At 44.8% G+C, this 18,459-nt stretch overlaps 1 protein-coding gene across 3 annotated transcripts in view; it reads left to right on the forward strand.

Annotated features, from left to right (window-relative positions):
* The window catches only part of TTBK1 (tau tubulin kinase 1), a 102,691-nt gene that overhangs the window by 48,860 nt on the left and 35,372 nt on the right, over positions 1 to 18,459 (forward strand). For all 3 annotated transcript variants that reach the window (XM_076334822.1, XM_076334823.1, XM_076334824.1), the window contains 3 exons: positions 12,035 to 12,189; positions 13,132 to 13,351; positions 17,008 to 17,183. In XM_076334822.1, the coding sequence (XP_076190937.1) occupies positions 12,035 to 12,189; positions 13,132 to 13,351; positions 17,008 to 17,183 (551 nt within the window). The remainder of the gene's footprint in view (positions 1 to 12,034; positions 12,190 to 13,131; positions 13,352 to 17,007; positions 17,184 to 18,459) is intronic.

An 18,459-nucleotide genomic window follows, 5' to 3' on the forward strand; every position in this document is an offset into this window, starting at 1 on the left:
CAAAAATGTCTCTATTTCATAGTCCTCAATGAATTTGTCTTCGATGAACTTGTCCAGTCTCCTCCTGAATTCATGTAAACCTTTAGCATCCACCATGTTGACAGGGAGGCACCACAGCTTAAGTGCTTGCTGTGAGAACTACTTTCTTCTGTTTGTTCTAAACTTGCCACCTGCCAGCCTTGTTTAATGCCCCTTACATCTCGGACATAACTGTGAATGCTGGTCCCTAGCCCCTCTCCTGCTTCCCAGCCACACAGAATCTTACAGACCTCCATGGTATTGCCCTTCGGTTACTCTTTTGCCCAGACTGAAGGATCCTAGTCTACTACTTGCTTTTTGCCCAGAAGGAAACCTTTCCACACCTTTGGTTTGTGTCCTCCTCTGAACCTTGTCCAATTGTACCTTTGTGAGGTGGGGACTTGCCAGCATTGGATGTTCAAGATGTATGCAGCCCATGAAGTGATAAACTGCAGTTACGATGTTCTATTCCATTCCTAAGACTTGTCTGTTTTATCCAGCGGCAATGCAGTTTTGATTGCTCCCATCTCCATGTACTAAGTAAAGCTTTGGCTTCTTTTGCAGTAGCATGAAGTTTTGGTAAAATCCTTCCTCTCCCACCCCCATCATTTTGAAGTGGGGAATGATGCATAAATGCTGCATGTGAGCATCTGATAAGAAGACCATTCTGACTGCTCCCTCCTCCCTCACTGTCTGAATTCTGATGTATTATCTCTCTGACTTCTCCTGATGTATGTCTTCTGGCTTTGCAGGATGCTGGATATCATAGGATGCTTTTGGCTTTAGAAATAGGCCAGACATGAATGGAAGAAGAGCCATACTGGGTCAGCCCCTCCTTTCTTGCTCCTTTGTAAAGGGGGACAGACAATAGGCAACTGGCCGCTGCTGCTGTCCTCCTTGCTCCAAGTAGTCCATGCCCTGAAGTCTGCAATCTTTTTCTTTAGCTCTGCCACCATCAGCATGTGGGATTGTCCATCTAAGCAGATATGCTAGTGTAAAGGATGGGAAAGGGAGAGGGGTGAAATACACCTATAGCCCTCACCACCATTGTGCAGCACACCTGAACTGTTGCATGAAGGAAAAAGCAACTGCATCTGCTATCTTCAGACTTGTTTATTCACTGTCACAGGAAAAAAAGTTTTAGGGGTGGAAGGCAATGCAGATACTTGATCTCAGTGACCCCATGACTTCTCCCCCTCCCCCCCCCCGCTTCTTTCTCTGTATTGTTGTTTAAAACAAAACAAAACAAAAAAATCCAACCAACCAAAAAAACCCAAACAGTCCTCTCCCACCACTCAGTGCCGTATTTCTCTCTCCATCCACCCCCTAGCCTGGCTTACGGCTTTTTCTGTCTTTGTGTGAATTCTCTCGGTCTCCTAGTTTTGCAATTCTCCTACTCACATCCTTGCTCCTATGTGATTGTTTTTTTTCTTTTTTTTGCATTTGTTAGCCACCATGATTATCTCTTATTTGCCTCAATTAAGTAGTCACACTACTGTCCTTTCCCCTACCAGCTCTGACTGGGAAGATCATAATGCTCCTTAACACATGAAAATAACATAGCTGACACTCTGCAGCATCCAAGTAGTCACCTGCCTTGGGGGGAAAAGGGGATTACTCCATCGTGTGTCTGCAGCAGGTTCACTCTTACTTAACCAATGATCTTAGCTGGGCCCAGAAGCTGATGGGATGGTGAGCCTCTTCTTCCTGAACCTACTCCCCATGGAGGTGAAGGTTGCCAAGATCGTATTTGGTCAGACTGTGGCTCTAGATCCATGGGAAGTGTCTAGTTCTTAGCCTTGGGGCATAGAGGTCAATAATTAAGCCATCAAAAAGTGTTTGTCAGTAGTCGTCTGCCTTCCCTTGCCATTTTAGATTCTCCTAAGCATGCTTCAGGCTGAGTGGGGATTTTATCACAGTTCTGGGCCCCTGAGATCATGTCAGAAGAGAGAGATACCAGGCTGTAACTGAAGACTAAGTGTGACTGGAGACCACTACTCTCTGATGGATAGATGCCACAAGCTTTGCCTAGGCATAGGTGAAGAAAATGATGGTAGAATAAAATAGAGTTGAGCTGTCACGTGATGGATCTTACTTACACCTTGTGTTTTTGCACTTCTTGGGCTTACGGCCTCTGACATCAGGCCTGTCCCTTTAATGGATCATTGTCAGTATTGGTTCATGGTTAGGATCAAACTTTTAGCACTTTCACAGCAGGAGGTTGTGGGCATTAGAGCAACATTTTTGGGTTTTCTGACTCATTTGACAGCAAGAGAGACATGCCTTTTTCCCTGGCATAGTGAAGACAGGATGTGAGAAAGGTGCATGAAAATCTTTTCTACTACAGTTGCATGCTGGGCCCAGCTGGTAGAGGGATAGTTTCAGGTATGATTGTGGAGGTGGCTGGCTTCTCTCCCCAAAGATCCATCTTTTTGCAATGAGTATCAGAAAAGGAATGGTGACCTTTGGTCCTGGAAGATTATATAAATTGGGGTGCCTTTGCCTGGGAGCCCATCAGATTCCCTCAGCTGGTGGATTGTGAATTGCATTTCACCCAAGAAAAAGTGATCACGTCACCTGTGATTGTGTAAGAGAATGGCTGTCTCGTACACGTCCAGAGCAGATGTGGGAAGGTAAGAGCTTTGTACACAAACCTCTTCCTTTCAGATCCAGTCAGTACCAGATATTGTCAGAGCATATGGGAAAGACTCCCTGTGGACAACCAATGCCAGTTTGAACTCTCTCATGCTGGCCAAGTTATTGGAAGTCTTCCATCATAAGCTTGGTGTTCTCTCCCCAGACATCCCTCTAGGGCTTACAGACACATATCAGGAGCATTGCCTTGTCAAAAGGGGACCCCTGCCACTTAAGAAGTCTGCCTGATATTTATTCTTCAATACTGTGTTGGGGATTCCAGTGCAGATTAGAAACTTGAGCAAGAACAACTTGCCACGCCTGAAGTTTGTGCTGAAAGATTCCATCTTCCTGGATGAGCCCTGAAGAATTCAAGGATGGAGCATCTGGACAATCCATAACTGTTTTGGGACCTTTTTCACCTGATATTTCGGGATTGACTGTGATTCATTTCCTGAACCTTGGCCAGGAGAAGGCATTTGACAAGATGTATCATGACAGTTTAATGGGTAATTTCTGCACAATTGGCTTCTCTCTTATTCTATGAGGCATCAGCCCAAAATGTGGTGTGCTACTGCAAAATGTGCAATTAAGCTTTATGTCCTCGTGGACATTAACATCTTTAATAGAGAAACATGTTGGGCCTCTTCTTTATCCCACCAGTGGTTTTGATACTCAAAGAGTTGGAATTGCACATTGTCTTGTGGAAGTTGACATGCTCTGATGTGACAAGGTCTAGACCTGGCATATGGCCTGACAAGCCATGCCCTCACCAGCCTACATCTGCCGAGTCATGAGTCCTCGTCCAGTGCTGGGGCGGGGGGAAAGGTACCACAAGGGTTCCCTAGTTCCCATTGCTGTGCCGCAGTTCGGTTTATCCGATGTATTTTCTTTACTGCTTATCCCTTTGTGTTGTTAAATCTGGCCCAATAGGAAGCTCAGGAATCTGAACAGCCCTAAAGGGGCAAAGCTGAATCCAGTCCATGCTCTGCCCCTGTTTCAATAACATTCTCCTGTGACTCTGATAACCTTCCAAGGGAAAATTCTGTATTTCTTCTCATTGGGGTGCTGTGGATCTCTGTTTACTCTGTAGGTAGGGAAGAGGATCTGATCTGCATCTGTAGCCACTGTCTCCCTTCTCTTTCTGGACCCTGGAGAGGTGGAGTGATTGCTGTACAGTGCAGCTAGTCTGAATGAAATATACCGTCTTGTGCCTTTCCTGTTACCTCCCAGGGTTCCAGAATGGCCAACATTTCATAGAATCATAGAGTCATTAAGGTTGGAAAAGACCTCTGAGATCATCGAGTCCAACCCTTTGTATATGAGGAATTCCCAGTGAGACCTGTCCAAACTGTTGGTCTTTCACCACAACTTCCTGATGACTTGGAAGCTCTTTTCCAAGTAAGGCCAGCTACAGGCACTGTGATAAAGGGTTGCTTTCATAGGTCCCTGTCTGCGTGTGTTATAGACCTGTTGGGTGTACTGGAACTTAGTCCTGTCTGGTAGCTTCATAATTTGAGCCTAATTTTTATGTTACAATTAGGTGTACATAACTTTTTTTACCTGGTGCATGGGTGACAGACATATGCATTATTCTCAACCAGTAGAGAGAAATTGGAATATCTTCCTGCATCAAGGAAGTCTTATGAGAAGATGTTACCTGGTCATCTACTACCTTTTCCTACGTTCCTTCATCACCTGAGCTCAGCCTTCCCTGAAGTCTCTTCATCTAGCCTCAAACCCCATCGAATGGTTATTCATAAAGTTTTTGAAAAAAATGATAATATTGTTCATGTATGCACATGCTTCATAATCACTTTCCTTGGTTTTGTGTTCTGTCCAGACACCAAAAGGCTAGGTCTGTTACTGCTAAGAAAATATGGCAAGTCAGCCTCTATCTACCCTTAGGTCCATGGTATACAAACTAAAAAATTCTTAATGGAATGGTGTATACACGCATAGCTATGGTGGGCATTATATTCTTGCTGAAGAGGGATGCTGGGCTTATTATGAAATAACTACTTTTGGAAAGCACGTCCAGGTATGTGCAAGGTTAGAAGGGGACTGGGAAGAGCCAGTATGGATTTATCCAGGACAGAGCATACTTGACCAACCTGACCAGCCTTCTGTGAGGAGGTGACTTCTTCTATGGATACAGAGAGAGCAGTGAATGTTATCTACCTTGACTTTACAGTCTCTTATAATGTCTTTGTAGCCAGATTGGAAAGAGATGGTTTGAATAAGTGGACCACAAGGTTGGTGGCAAATTGTCTCGATTGCTGGGTGTCAGAGGGTTGCGATTAGCAGTGCAAAGTTCAGTTGGTGGCTAGCCACTGGTGGTATCTCTCAGGTAACAGTACTGGAGCTAATAGTTCAGTGTCTTCATCAAAGACTTGGATGATGGGACAGGGGCACAGAGCACACTCTCAGCCAGTTCACAGAAGATACGGATTTGGGAGAAGCAGCTGATATGCTGAAGGGTAGTACTGATACTCACTGAGACCTTGACAGACTTACAGGAACCTCATGAGGTTCAGCAAAGGCAAGTACAAAGTCCTGCACTTGGGATGGAATAAACATGTGGAACAGTACAGGCTGGGGATCAATTAACTGGCTAGGGAGGAGCTCTGCTTCTGCAGACCTGTAAGTCTTAGTGGTGACTATGAAACAGTAGTGTGTCCATGTGACAAAGCAAGCTAACTGCATGTTGGGCTGTATTAGGAAGAGCATAGCCAGCAGTGTAAGGGAAGTGATTATTCCCTTCTGTTAGGCATTTGTTAAATCACATCAGGAAAGCTGTGTCCAGTACAAGACAGACATACAAACGAGAGTGAGCCCAGTGGAAGGCCACCAAGATGACTGCGAGCTAGAGCGCATGCCATAAGGGGAGAGGCTGAGAGAAATGGATTTCTTTGACCTTAAGAAGGAGAGCATCAAAGGGGATCCTGGTTTTGCCTTCTGCTACCTATAGGGAAGACTGAGCTAGACTCTTCCGAGGTGCACAGTGAAAGGATGAGATGCAATTGACGCAATCTGCAACAAAGGAAATTGCAATTAGCTATACAGGAAAAAAATATCATCATCCTTGGAGATGGATGAAGATCCATCGTCAGAACATAACTTGACAGGGCATTGAGCAAGCTGATCTGACTTTGAAACTGAATCTGACTTGAAGGTAAGCCCTACTTTGAGTAGTGGGTGGACTAGGTGATCGCCTGAGTTCCCTTGCAACTTAAAGATCTTTTGAGTTCCAACTCGCATCTGTAGCACCTCCTGCCAAGGCTCTTGCTGTGCTCCTTACTTGACATCCTGTGTAACTGAGGGATCTCTTGTCATCTTCCTCCTGGCGCTGCCAAGTTAGCTGTTCTTGGGCCCAGCAGAAGGAAACTCAGTATCAGAGGCATGCGGTGACTGTGGAAACTCTTCTGGTCCCTAATAATATTGTGTCTGCAGGCAGAGGATCCCTAGACAGGATCCAGTAACTCTTTGCATGACTTCTGGGAGCAGTGGTTGTTGTTGGGAATGTTTTGTGTGGTTCCCCATTCCACTTTCCTCCTTGTAAAGCTTTGACCTTTCGTCAGAAGTATAAAGGGTTCAGAGAAAGCTGAGAAAGATCAATAAGACCATGGAATAGCTTGAGAATAATGGCAGCTGAGGACACTAGTATCCTTCAGCCTGCGAAAAAAGACACCCTACAGGGAACACAATAGAGGTCTGTAAAATCCCAAATGGCCTGCAAAGTCAAATGCAAGCATTACAGAAGTTATAGCAGAAAGTAACAAAAGTTGTTTTGACTGAGTGGGTCCTTGTCTGCATGAATGAATGCTAAGAATAAGACAGCTGAACTTCTAATTTTAGCATGTGGTTTCTTACTTCATACTACTTTAGTATCAAAGGAACGGAAGGTGGCAGAAGCAGTACCAATTTTTAAATGGCTTCAGAAGATACCAGTCCCTGACACTGATATGTATATCACAAAGAAACAGAAACTGTGATAAAGACTGGGATTAGTGGACAGATGGGTGAAGATGATCTCATGAGCAGAAGTCAGTATGGCTTTTATAGAATCATAGAATCATTGAGGTTGGAAAAGACCTCTAAGATCATCGAGTCCAACCGTCAACCCAACACCACCATGTCCACTAAACCATGTCCCTAAGCGCCTCATCTACTCGTCTTTTAAATACTTCCAGGGATGGGGACTCCACCACTTCCCTGGGCAGCCTGTTCCAATGTTTCACCACTCTTTCAGTAAAGAAATTTTTCCTCATATCCAATCTAAACCTCCCCTGGCGCAACTTGAGGCCATTTCCTCTTGTCCTATCGCTTGTTACTTGGGAGAAGAGACTGACCCCCACCTCGCTACAACCTCCTTTCAGGTAGTTGTAGAGAGCGATGAGGTCTCCCCTCAGCCTCCTCTTCTGCAGGCTGAACAACCCCAGTTCCCTCAGCCGCTCCTCATAAGACTTGTTCTCCAGACCCCTCACCAGCCTCGTTGCCCTTCTCTGCACACGCTCCAGCACCTCAATGTCCTTCTTGTAGTGAGGGGCCGAAAACTGAACACAATATTCGAGGTACGGCCTCACCAGTGCCGAGTACAGGGGCACGATCACTTCCCTAGTCCTGCTGGCCACACTATTTCTGATACAGGCCACGATGCCATTGGCCTTCTTGGCCGCCTGGGCACACTGCCGGCTCATGTTCAGCCGGCTGTCGACCAACACCCCCAGGTCCTTCTCTGCTGGGCAGCTTTCCAGCCACTCTTCCCCAAGCCTGTAGCGCTGCATGGGGTTGTTGTGGCCGAAGTGCAGGACCCAGCACTTGGCCTTGTTGAACCTCATACAGTTGGCCTGGGCCCATCGATCCAGCCTGTCCAGGTCCCTCTGCAGAGCCTTCCTACCCTCGAGCAGATCAACGCTCCCGCCCAACTTGGTGTCGTCTGCAAACTTACTGAGGGTGCACTCAATCCCCTCATCCAGATCATCGATAGAGATATTAAACAAGACCGGCCCCAGTACTGAGCCCTGGGGAACACCGCTCGTGACTGGCCGCCAACTGGATTTGACTCCATTCACCACAACTCTCTGGGCCCGGCCGTCCAGCCAGTTTTTGACCCAGCGCAGAGTACACCTGTCTAAGCCGTGAGCCGCCAGCTTCTCTAGGAGAATGCTGTGGGAGACGGTGTCAAAGGCCTTACTGAAGTCCAGGTAGACCACATCCACAGCCTTTCCCTCATCCACTAGGCGGGTCACCTGGTCATAGAAGGAGATCAGGTTGGTCAGGCAGGACCTGCCTCTCATGAATCCGTGCTGGCTAGGCCGGATCCCCTGGTTGTCCCGCTCATGCCTTGTGAGCACCCTCAAGATGAACCGCTCCATAATCTTCCCCGGCACCGAGGTCAGGCTGACAGGCCTGCAGTTCCCCGGATCCTCCTTCCGGCCCTTCTTGTAGATGGGCGTCACATCGGCAAGCCTCCAGTCATCCAGGACCTCCCCCGTTAACCAGGACCGCTGATAAATGATGGAGAGTGGCTTGGCGAGCACCTCCGCCAGCTCCCTCAGCACTCTCGGGTGGATCCCATCCGGCCCCATAGACTTGTGAGCATCCAGGTGGCGTAGCAGGTCATTGACTGCTTCCTCTTGGATTATGGGGGGTTTATCCTGCTTGCCGTCCCTGTCTTCCAGCTCGGGAGGCCGAGTACCCTGAGGATAACTGGTCTGCCTGTTAAAGACTGAGGCAAAGAAGGCATTAAGTACCTCAGCCTTTTCCTCATCCTCGGTGACAATGTTCCCCCCCGCATCCAATAAAGGATGGAGATTTTCCTTGGCTCTCTTCTTGTCATTAATATATTTGTAAAAGCTTTTTTTGTTGTCTCTAACGACAGCGGCCAGATTGCGTTCTAGCTGGGCTTTTGCCTTTCTCATTTCTTCTCTGCATGACCTAACGAGATCCCTGTACTCTTCTTGAGTTGCCTGCCCCTTCTTCCACAAGCGGTAAACTCTCCTTTTTTTCCTGAGTCCCAGCAAGAGCTCCCCGTTCAGCCAGGCCGGTCGTCTTCCCCGCCCATTCTTCTTACGGTGTACAGGGACAGCCTGCTCCTGCGCCTTTAAGACTTCCTTCTTGAAGAATGTCCAGCCTTCCTGGACCACTTTGCCCTTCAGGACTGTCTCCCAAGGGACTCTCTCAACCAATGTCCTGAACAGGCCAAAGTCCGCCCTCCGGAAGTCCATGGTTGCGGTAAATGAGGGCATCTGTCTACAAATGTATGGAGTTCTTGGAAGGAGTCTTTGAGGATATGGGAATATTAATTTCTAAAAGACATTTGACAGTAATCCTTGCCAAAGTGCAGTCAGAAAGCAAATATAATCCTAAGAATAATTAGACTAGTATTAGAGGGTAAACAGAAAATATCCTTATACTACCATGTAAATCTGTGTGAAGCTTACTCTTAAGTACTGTGTGTAGTTCCATTCCTGCATCTCAGAAAGGATATCTTGAAATCATAGAAGTGTGGGGAAGGGTAACAAGGAGGCTAGAGATAGATTCATTTCCAGATATGGAAAGACTAATTAGACTAGGACAGTACACTCTGGAAAAAAGAGACCACTGACATGTACATGACATCTTTAAAATCAAAGGCAGAATGGTAAGAAGTGAATGGAGAATGATTGTAGAATCGTAGAATAGTTTGGGTTGGAAGGGACCTCTAAAGGTCATCTAGTCCAACCCCACTGCTGGCTGTCTCGAATCACCTCCCTGTCCTCCATGTGCCTTAGCATAGCTTCCAGGAGGATCTGTTCCATGATCTTCCCAGGCACAGAGGTGAGACTGAGTGGCCTGTAGTTCCCCGGGTCTTCCTTTTTTCCCTTTTTAAAAATGGGGGTTATGGTTCCCCTTTTCCAGTCAGTGGGAACTTCACCAGACTGCCACGGCTTCTCAAATACGATGGATAGTGGCTTAGCAACTTCATCCGCCAGTTCCTTCAGGACCCGTGGATGGATCTCATCGGGTCCCATGGACTTGTGCACCTTCAGGTGCCTTAGATGGTCTCGCACCTGATCTTCTCCCACAGTGGGTGGCTCTTCATTCTCCCAGTCCCCATCTTTGCCTTCTGCGGCTTGGGCAGTGAAGCTCGAGCACTTGCCAGTGAAGACCGAGGCAAAAAAGTCGTTGAGTACCTCTGCCTTCTCTGTATCCCAGGTAACCAGGTCTCCTATTTCATTCCAGAGAGGGCCCACATTTTCCCTCATCTTCCTTTTATCCCTGATGTACCTATAGAATCTTTTCTTGTTGCCCTTGATGTCCCTGGCCAGATTTAATCCTATCAGGGCTTTAGCTTTCCTAACCTGATTGTCTGGCTGCTCAGACAATTTCTCTGTATTCCTCCCAGGCTACCTGTCCTTGCTTCCACCCTCTGTAGGCTTCCCTTTTGTGTTTGAGTTTGTCCAGGAGCTCCGTGTTCATCCATGCAGGCCTCCTGGTGCTTTTGCCTGACTTCCTCTTTGTTGGGATGCATCGCTCCTGAGCTTGAAGGAGGTGATCCTTGAATATTACCCAGCTTTCTTGGGCCTCTCTTCCCTCCAGGGCTTTGTCCCATGCCACTCTACCAAGCAGATCCCTGAAGAGGCCAAAGTCTGCTCTCCTGAAGTCGCCAAAGTCTGCTCTCCTGAAGTCCAGGGTACTGAGCTTGCTGTGCGCCCTTCTCGCTGCCCTAAGGATCTTGAACTCCACCATTTCGTGGTCACTGCAGCCCAGGCTGCCCTTGAGCTTCACATTCCCCACCAGCCCCTCCTTGTTGGTGAGAACAAGGTCCATTGTTTTCTGCTTCTTCTGATATGAAAATGAGGAACTGCCAAATGAAATTAGCTTGTGGCAGGTTTGAATGAGCAAAGAAGATAGTTCACATAATTGGTGCATTCTTTGCCCTAAGATAGGTGTAGTCCAAAAGCTTATGTATTCAATAAGTAATTAGGCAAATTAATGAGAAAAGATCCATCTAAGGTTACTAAATACCAGAAATGCATTTACTAAAAGCAAGACTGTGTCCCTTTAGTTACTCACATTCAGTTTTAAGCAAGAAATTCCCTGCCAACAGCAGCAGCACAACTCCCGTTTCCATCAGAGGTGAAAGGGGGCATCATGACATGAGGCTAACAAGCAGAAACACAATCCTATCATATTAAACTGTCACAACAGTAAAATCTCTTTCAAATCAAAGAAGCTACTACCACTGCCATCTGCTCTCTGGAGAGGTGTTACCTGTTCCTTGGTCTGTCCGACAGTCAAGCCTGGGAATTGTTTTAATCAAATGAAGCGCCACTGCAGGAGTAGAGCACCTAATTCTAGGATTCTAGGTCACAAAAAGGAGGAAAAAGATGGCTCAGCTGAAAACTGCAAATAGGCACTTTACTGCAGTTTGGTGGAAGGTAGTAGGAAATGGCAGGCTCTCCTGGCCTTCTGATCATGCTGATAAACAGAACTGGAATATAAATGCAACAAATAGGGGGTTTGTTCATGGTAATTTTTATTCATAACTTAGTGCTAATTCTATGCCATAAACCAAATGTATTTGTCACCATATTATCTCTCCGTATAGACTTTAGGCTGAATTCTTGCAGTTCTGCATTATTTAGCTGAATAATTTTATTAGAAATGCAGGACCTCACATATGGCTGTGTTGGCCTATAGCATCCAGTTTCCCTTTGACAGCAGATCAGATTTCCCTGGGTAACGCGTTGATGCACAGAGCACTGTTGCCAGTAGTTTCATTCTCTCCTAAAGAATATCTGTTCTTAGAAAGCAACAAGCATAAACCATGTCAACATGAGCATTTGTACCTGCCATCTTATAAAGAAAATTGTATCATCCCTTTTACAGTTTTATTTTCTTCCGCAGCCAAGTGTGGCAGGCCACATTGTGTAAAACATCACAGGGCTCCTGACCAAGCTGTATTTGAGCCAGACACTGCAGCGAGTCTGCATCCTAGGACTGTGTTTTCCTGTTGTGTTTATGTCTTCTGGCAGCCCTTGAACTCTACGTATCAAATGTACTATTCTGTGTATGTCTAATCTACAGGAAAGCTGAGCTGAAGTTATGGCTTTAGAGTTAGAGCAACAAGCCAACTGCAAGATTTCATCAAATCAGTGTCAAAATGTTGCATGCACTTCTTTTGTAGATTTAAAGAAATTTCAGTTACCAAGCCAAAACCAGTCTGAGAAACAACTGATAATGATTTTATGACATTTGCTTTCATTTCTTGGTACCTTTCATAGGCAAGATGGAGATTATAAGCTGCACTTGGTCCGCATGCTCATACTTCACATGTTTTGTGAGAGCCACCCTCAGCTACTTAACATAAATTGTTTTTGTAAATTTATTCCAGCTAATCATGTCCGTTTTTGAGAACAGCATGAAAGAAAGAGGTATCACTGAAAATGAAGCCTTTGACTGGGAGAAGGCTGGTACAGATATCTTGTTGTCCACTAGCACCTCTACTCCACCACAGCAAAACACCAGGCAAACAGCAGCTATGTTTGGGTGAGTATTGCAGTTGCGCCAGTCAGACTATGGACATCCTCAGTAACAAGTTCATTTTTGAAAGATTTTAAAGCCATTATGATCCTGGGAAGTTAGAACTGCATGGCAGCCACGACTTGATTTATTAACATGTATCTAAGGTGGTGGAACCCAGTTTCAGACCTTTGCTGTCCTGAAAACACATTTTCTACTGGGGATGAGTGTGTGGGTTGGGGTCACATTAAGGGATGTCTGGAGACCTTTGTCCAGGATTGATGGAGCCCATATGCTTGTATATTTTGCATATTATATGGCAGGCATGGCTGGAGCTTCTGTGAGAGCACCTGCTGTGAGGCAGTTGTTGCCTTGCTGTGGGGTGGGTTTGTGATTGCTAGTGAGCTGAACAGAGCAGAGTGCATGCACTGGTCATGCCTCGAACACAGCTCCTCAACTTTTACAGGGTGTTTCATGTGCTGGTGCAAAGGTACACAGAGCCTGGTGCTCAGAGGTGGAAATGAGTCCAAACAAAAGTTGATAAGGCTTAGTTCACTGGTCTGTCTTGGTGCTTTTGAGGGGGCTGACATTAAGGGATAACAATAATCCTTAGTAATATTATAGAAGATAAAAGCTATAAGGCCTATTAAGCCTCATTTGCTCATGCAAAGAGGGGAAGTTTCTTCTAAGCTAAATATTGTGTAATGGGCACTTCTGAAGAAGTTTGCAGCCTGCATATCAAGGGTCCCAAGATGCTTTCACTGATCCATCCCACTGTCTTTGTGACTATATGTTAGGTGGAATCCTCCGGTTCTGTTTCAGGTTGTCATATCTGGGATAATGCTGGACTGCCTGTTTTTTCAACCTGGTAATACACTAAAAGCTGCTAAGGAATTTCTGTGGGGCAGTGTGATAGGCCTCCTTCTTTAAGTACTAATAATTTTACCTTTCTTCTTGTCTCTTCCATAGGGTGGTTAATGTCACTCCAGTACCTGGGGACTTGCTTCGTGAGAACACTGAGGATGTCCTACAGGGTGAACATCTGAGTGATCAAGAGAATGCTCCTCCCATCCTGTCAGGCCGGCCAGCAGAAGGTCTCGGTCAGGCTCCAAACACCGCTTTCAATGAGGCTGAAGTTTGGGAAGAGACAGATGTGAATCGCAACAAACTCAGGATCAGCATCAGCAAAGTAAAGACATTTATTTATCTCCTGTCGCTGTTGGATTTAGGGCAATGGATTCATAGACTGCTAGAAGCCACCCAGATCCACTGATGTAGCATCCTACATTGTGCAGCCCAAAAAGCACTGTGGAATGGGAAAATTACAATTTTTTCACAGAGTAAAAGCCATTGGGATTAATTTGGATCTTTATGCAAATGACATTTTGGGGGCCAATAACGCTAGAGTGAATCTTTCATCCAATCATATCATTATCTAGGATCTTGATACTTCAAGGCATGGAATTTTAGTCCTTGCATAGCTGATATAATATCAGAAACGTCCCAGGTTTGGAAATTATAAACCAAAATTTTATTGTGTCCTAACCTCTTGGGTAAATAAATTTCATCAGAGATGTCTTCATAAGCCATATTTTTCTACACCTTGAATCATCACTGATTTTTCTCTTCCAATTTTTTAACTTTCCTTTCTAAGGGTAGCACAATCTATAAAGAGCATCTAATGATGGTTTCACGCCTATGAAAAGTGAGAGAAACTATCACTTAATATTCTCATATTTCTGCATTCCAAGATCATATTAGACTTTTTAGCTTGCATAAAGTGTATACATCAGTTGGTTTTCCTCATAATCCCTAAGCTGTTTCTCAGTCCTTTCTTGTAATTGTTACCTAATTTCTTGGAGGCATCCCCATTGAATGATGATTCCATAGTAAATGTGAAGTATGAGAATCTACCAGTTAGTTTATTTATTAGATCAACTTACATATTGTAAGTAAATTAGTATTTGTTGTGTTGATCTCAATTCTTATTCAAAAATCAGAATGTCACATGGCATGACACCAGATACATACAGAATCTGTTAGCAGAGAAACCTTCATCAAACAGACTTAAAATATTATCAGAACATATCGGATTCACTTCACAAACCTGTCTTTAATGGACATTTGTGGATTAGCGTGTTAAATCTACCAGTCTTCTGGGTCTGACCAGAATTCACTTTAGTCTCTACTGGCACAAAGTTAGTCCTTCTTTCAGCCCTGTAGATATCTCCACTATCCTTAGTCTTATTAGAAAACATTATTCATGGACAAGAAATAATCTCATCTAACTTGCTTAAAATTCTCCAATGCAAATAATTTGAATCAACGTGTTATCTGTATGGAACATTACCAGCAGCATTCCCCAATATTGAGAATTATAAGCCAAGTTCAAATCACTTCTTCATCTCTCACTGGTAAACTGTGTGCATTCCCAGAAGTTCTCATCTGAAGGCACATGAAATAAGAAAAGCCTGGTAGAGTGGGACAGTTCTGTTTACACAACATACAAAAAAAAGAGTATTACAGAAAAATCCTGGTAACTCCTATGTGTTTTTCTGTTCCTTTGAACCACCAGGTGTCTCGATGCTCTTCAGTCAGACTGAGATGTGCATAAGGGAGTCCTAAATGTCCTTTCTGTGTGCTAGTTGTACGTCATGTCTTAGGTACCCAGCGCTGTCATTCACAAGCCCTGTCATAACAGCAGCTAGAGGCAGGAGAGGTTTCTACAAGATCCACAGCATGACCAGGTGACTCTTCTGCCAGGGGATATGCTATTTTTTGTCAGTTTGCTGGCAAAGGAGCTTAGGGATTTAGTCAGCGTGGCAATGAGCACTTCAGTTCTGACAAGCTCTGTAGCTACGCATCAGTCTATGAAATAAAGCCCAGGGTATCATGCTCTCCAAAGCTAAAGAAGTCTGTCCTTTCTCTCTGTGTGGGTTGTTATCTTTAGTCTGACTCTTGCCTGTCCTTTCACTCTGCTAGGCTTATTATCTTTAGTCTGACTGTTCTCTGAAAGAGAATCAGTTTTTATTTACGTCACAGTCACCACATGGAGAAAAAAAGGAGGCTGCAGATTTGATAAGGGCACAGCTTTACCTCTGCTTGTAATCTCAGGCATCCTTTGTGTCTTTCAGAACTGCAAGGGCAGCTGGTGTGTAAAACACTCTTCTGCTATTCACAGCTTCACCATCCTTCATCTTCCAGTCTTGTAGCACTAGAAGTAACTCTGGCTCTCCCTGTCTTGGTCTTTGTATTTAGGTGATGAGTAGATCTTGCCATGTTTTTTCTCCCCAGTACCTCTATAAGGTCATCCTTATTTCTCTGTTCACACAGATCTCCTTCTGTCCCACTTCTCCCATTTTTGTGCTAAGGACAGTTTCCTTGCTTACTGTCACTGACCTTTCTAAATCCTCCTTCTGGTTCTCCTTCCTCCACTGGATCAAAGTTCTCGTTCTGTGTTTTTTCAGAAGCCTCTTCCTTCTCTCCCACACCCTCCACCAATTCTCTGCTCTTGCATCTTACCAAGTTGCCTGTTACCCTACAGTTACATCAGCATTTTGCTCCTTTCACAAACACATTTGACCTTCCTTTGTCACTAACCTTCTCCTGGCCTGAATGGATTACAGATTAAATCATTATCATCTATTCTGCTTTTCCTGTAATGCCTGAAAGTTCTCCTCCACTCTCCCTAGCTGCAAAGGCTCCTTAGTTACGCATTCCAAACCCAGCCTGGGTGGTTTAGATCTGCTAATTTATGGATGCTGACTGACTTGCCGTATGCACAGTACACGCATAAAGGCAACTGTCTTGATCATCAGTGTTTTACTGAGAAGCCTGCTTCCATTCAGAGCCTCTGGCATTAATAGAGGACAAGTGAATGTAGCGCATGCTGCAGAGAAGGGTAAACACTCTCCATGCTAGGAACTTGCACTGGCACCTCAATGCATATCCCCACACAGAGGTAGCGTGTAGCAGCTGATGTTGCATGGCTGGCAGCACAACAGGGTTGAATGCAAATCCTAGACTGCTGCTGTAGCCCTTGGACCATTCTGCCTCTATGCTTTTGCCTAAGCAGGTCTTCTCTTCCAAGGGGAAGTAGCACAGTGGAAGGCAGAAGGCAGCTGTGTTACAGTCAACTACTTTTGCTCCTTTGACTGCTGCTAAACTAAAAAAAAAAAAAAAATCAAATTCACTAAGGCCGTATGAAAACAGAAAATATGTACTGGTAGAGTATGAACACTCAATGCTCACAAGTGTTCACGAGCATATTCAGGTCCCTGCATGACCTTGGGTCTGTGGAAAGCTCTTACAGATGTTGTGGTTGAGTATATGTCCTGGAGGACTTTGTTTAGAGGACCAAGATTTAAAAAAACAAAAAAACCCCAAAAAAACCAAACTACCCTGGGAATTAGGAGATGGCTTAGTCATATCAAGTCCATCAGAAGTAAAAGTATGTACACTGCAATATAATGCATGGACCCTGCATAGATGAATATTGACAAACAAGGGCTCTTAGACATCTTGGTTAAGCAATTAGGGTTTGTGTATGCAGTATGTTAGCCCATAACAACTCCTTCGGATCAACTATTCAGGGTAATTGAAATGCAAAGGCCACCTTGTAAAGATGTTTAAATATTTGAATTGATTTAAAATCCATACCTTCTTTTAATACTAGATAACTGCCAGGGCATATGGGCCCTTGCGTTCCTGCAAACATTGCTTATGTAGATTGTGAAAATGCAGCTGAAACTGTATCCTGGAAGAAAGCACAGAGCAACAGTGAAGGATGGGAAATCAATGTCTTTTTGGTCAGACTTTGAGGTTCTCTGTGTTTACCCCCTACAGACTCAGTGCATGGTGGAAGAGGAGCAGAGAAATGGTGTCTGCCCCAGTTCCCCTGTCCGAGTGCCTCCGGAGTCCCCTACTGCACAAGTGCGCTCCCTAAGATACCGCCGTGTGAACAGCCCTGAGTCAGAACGCCTCTCCACTGCTGATGGCAAAGCAGATCTACATGAAAGAAGGTTTGCTCACCCTCTGTAGCCTCCTACTGCTTTTAGCAGTGTCTTGAGGATTGACTGTTGAGACCAACCTAATCATTAGATCAGCAGGCACTGGAAGTTCATTTCTGGGTGGAGGTGTTCATGGGCTTTATGATCTTTCTGATGAGACACTCATGTCTGTTAATAAGGAGAGTTAGTGGGAACGATTCTCATCCTGTCCCTGGATGGGAAGAACTCCACAGGTGGAAGGAGGGACATTTGTCAGAGGGAACGCAAAGCATCAGATCAGAGATAATGTAAACAGTCACAAAGCTTTTGGCTGGCCTGAGGTGGGAGGGAAGAATGGATCTTGTTAGGATACATGCAGGGATGCATGTACTCCGGGAGCTATCTGGCAGATCCTGATCTGGTGGGTTTCGTTATTTCATTATTTTTCATTAATAGTAATAACAGTATTCATTTTTCAGCATATAGCATTGCACTTGTTTGCATGTGAAAAGTACACATTACACCCTGATTTTGAGGGTAACAGGAATACCTTCTCTCAGATCCACAGCAAAGAGATAAACAAAAAAACAAGAATAATAAAAATAATTAAAAGAAGCTTTTTAAAGTATTGTGTGCTGGAGAACAGGTGTGTTAGAAGACACAAGCCCTTGGTGCTGGTAACCCCCTTCACATCCTTTGTTACTCTGTCTTCCTCTTCCCATTGAAAGTCAGGGCACAGACTGTGGTTGCAGGACATACTGGTGAAATGGCCCCTCTAAAAGAGGCAGGGGAGAGACAGGCCGCCTTCTTAGAGAAAATCTGACAGACTTCAGCCAAGAGGAACAGTCACAAGGAGATGGTAGCTGGAAATGAAGGAGGATCAAAAAGAACTAGAAAGAGGATGAGCCCCTAGCACTACCTCCAGTTTGTTAGGTACTGTTTTATTCTGGGTGGCTGGGGGAAGCTGTAATGCTTCTCTTTCATTCAGGAAAGATTGTTTGTGTTGCTATTAATAATTTAGGGTTTGAATAACAAATGTTGGGTCTTGCTACCTTTTCTTTTTCTTGCTTAGAAGAAAGGCTCTTTAAAATAGGAAAGGAAAAAAGCTATTTATAACAGTCAGCAACACTAGTCCTGTATATTCACTGAATGCTTTTAACTCCTTCCTTTGTTTCTCCCACCCTTCCTTGTCTACTCAGCATCATGCTATCTTAATATAGAAAATATGTATTGTCCAAAACGCATCCCTTTCTCCTGCTTTCTTCCCTCAGCTCCTGCTTTTAAAATCAATATCTTTTTTCATCTTCCA

Source organism: Aptenodytes patagonicus, chromosome 3 (genome assembly GCF_965638725.1).
Source record: "Aptenodytes patagonicus chromosome 3, bAptPat1.pri.cur, whole genome shotgun sequence".
NCBI classification, from domain to species: Eukaryota; Metazoa; Chordata; class Aves; order Sphenisciformes; family Spheniscidae; genus Aptenodytes; species Aptenodytes patagonicus.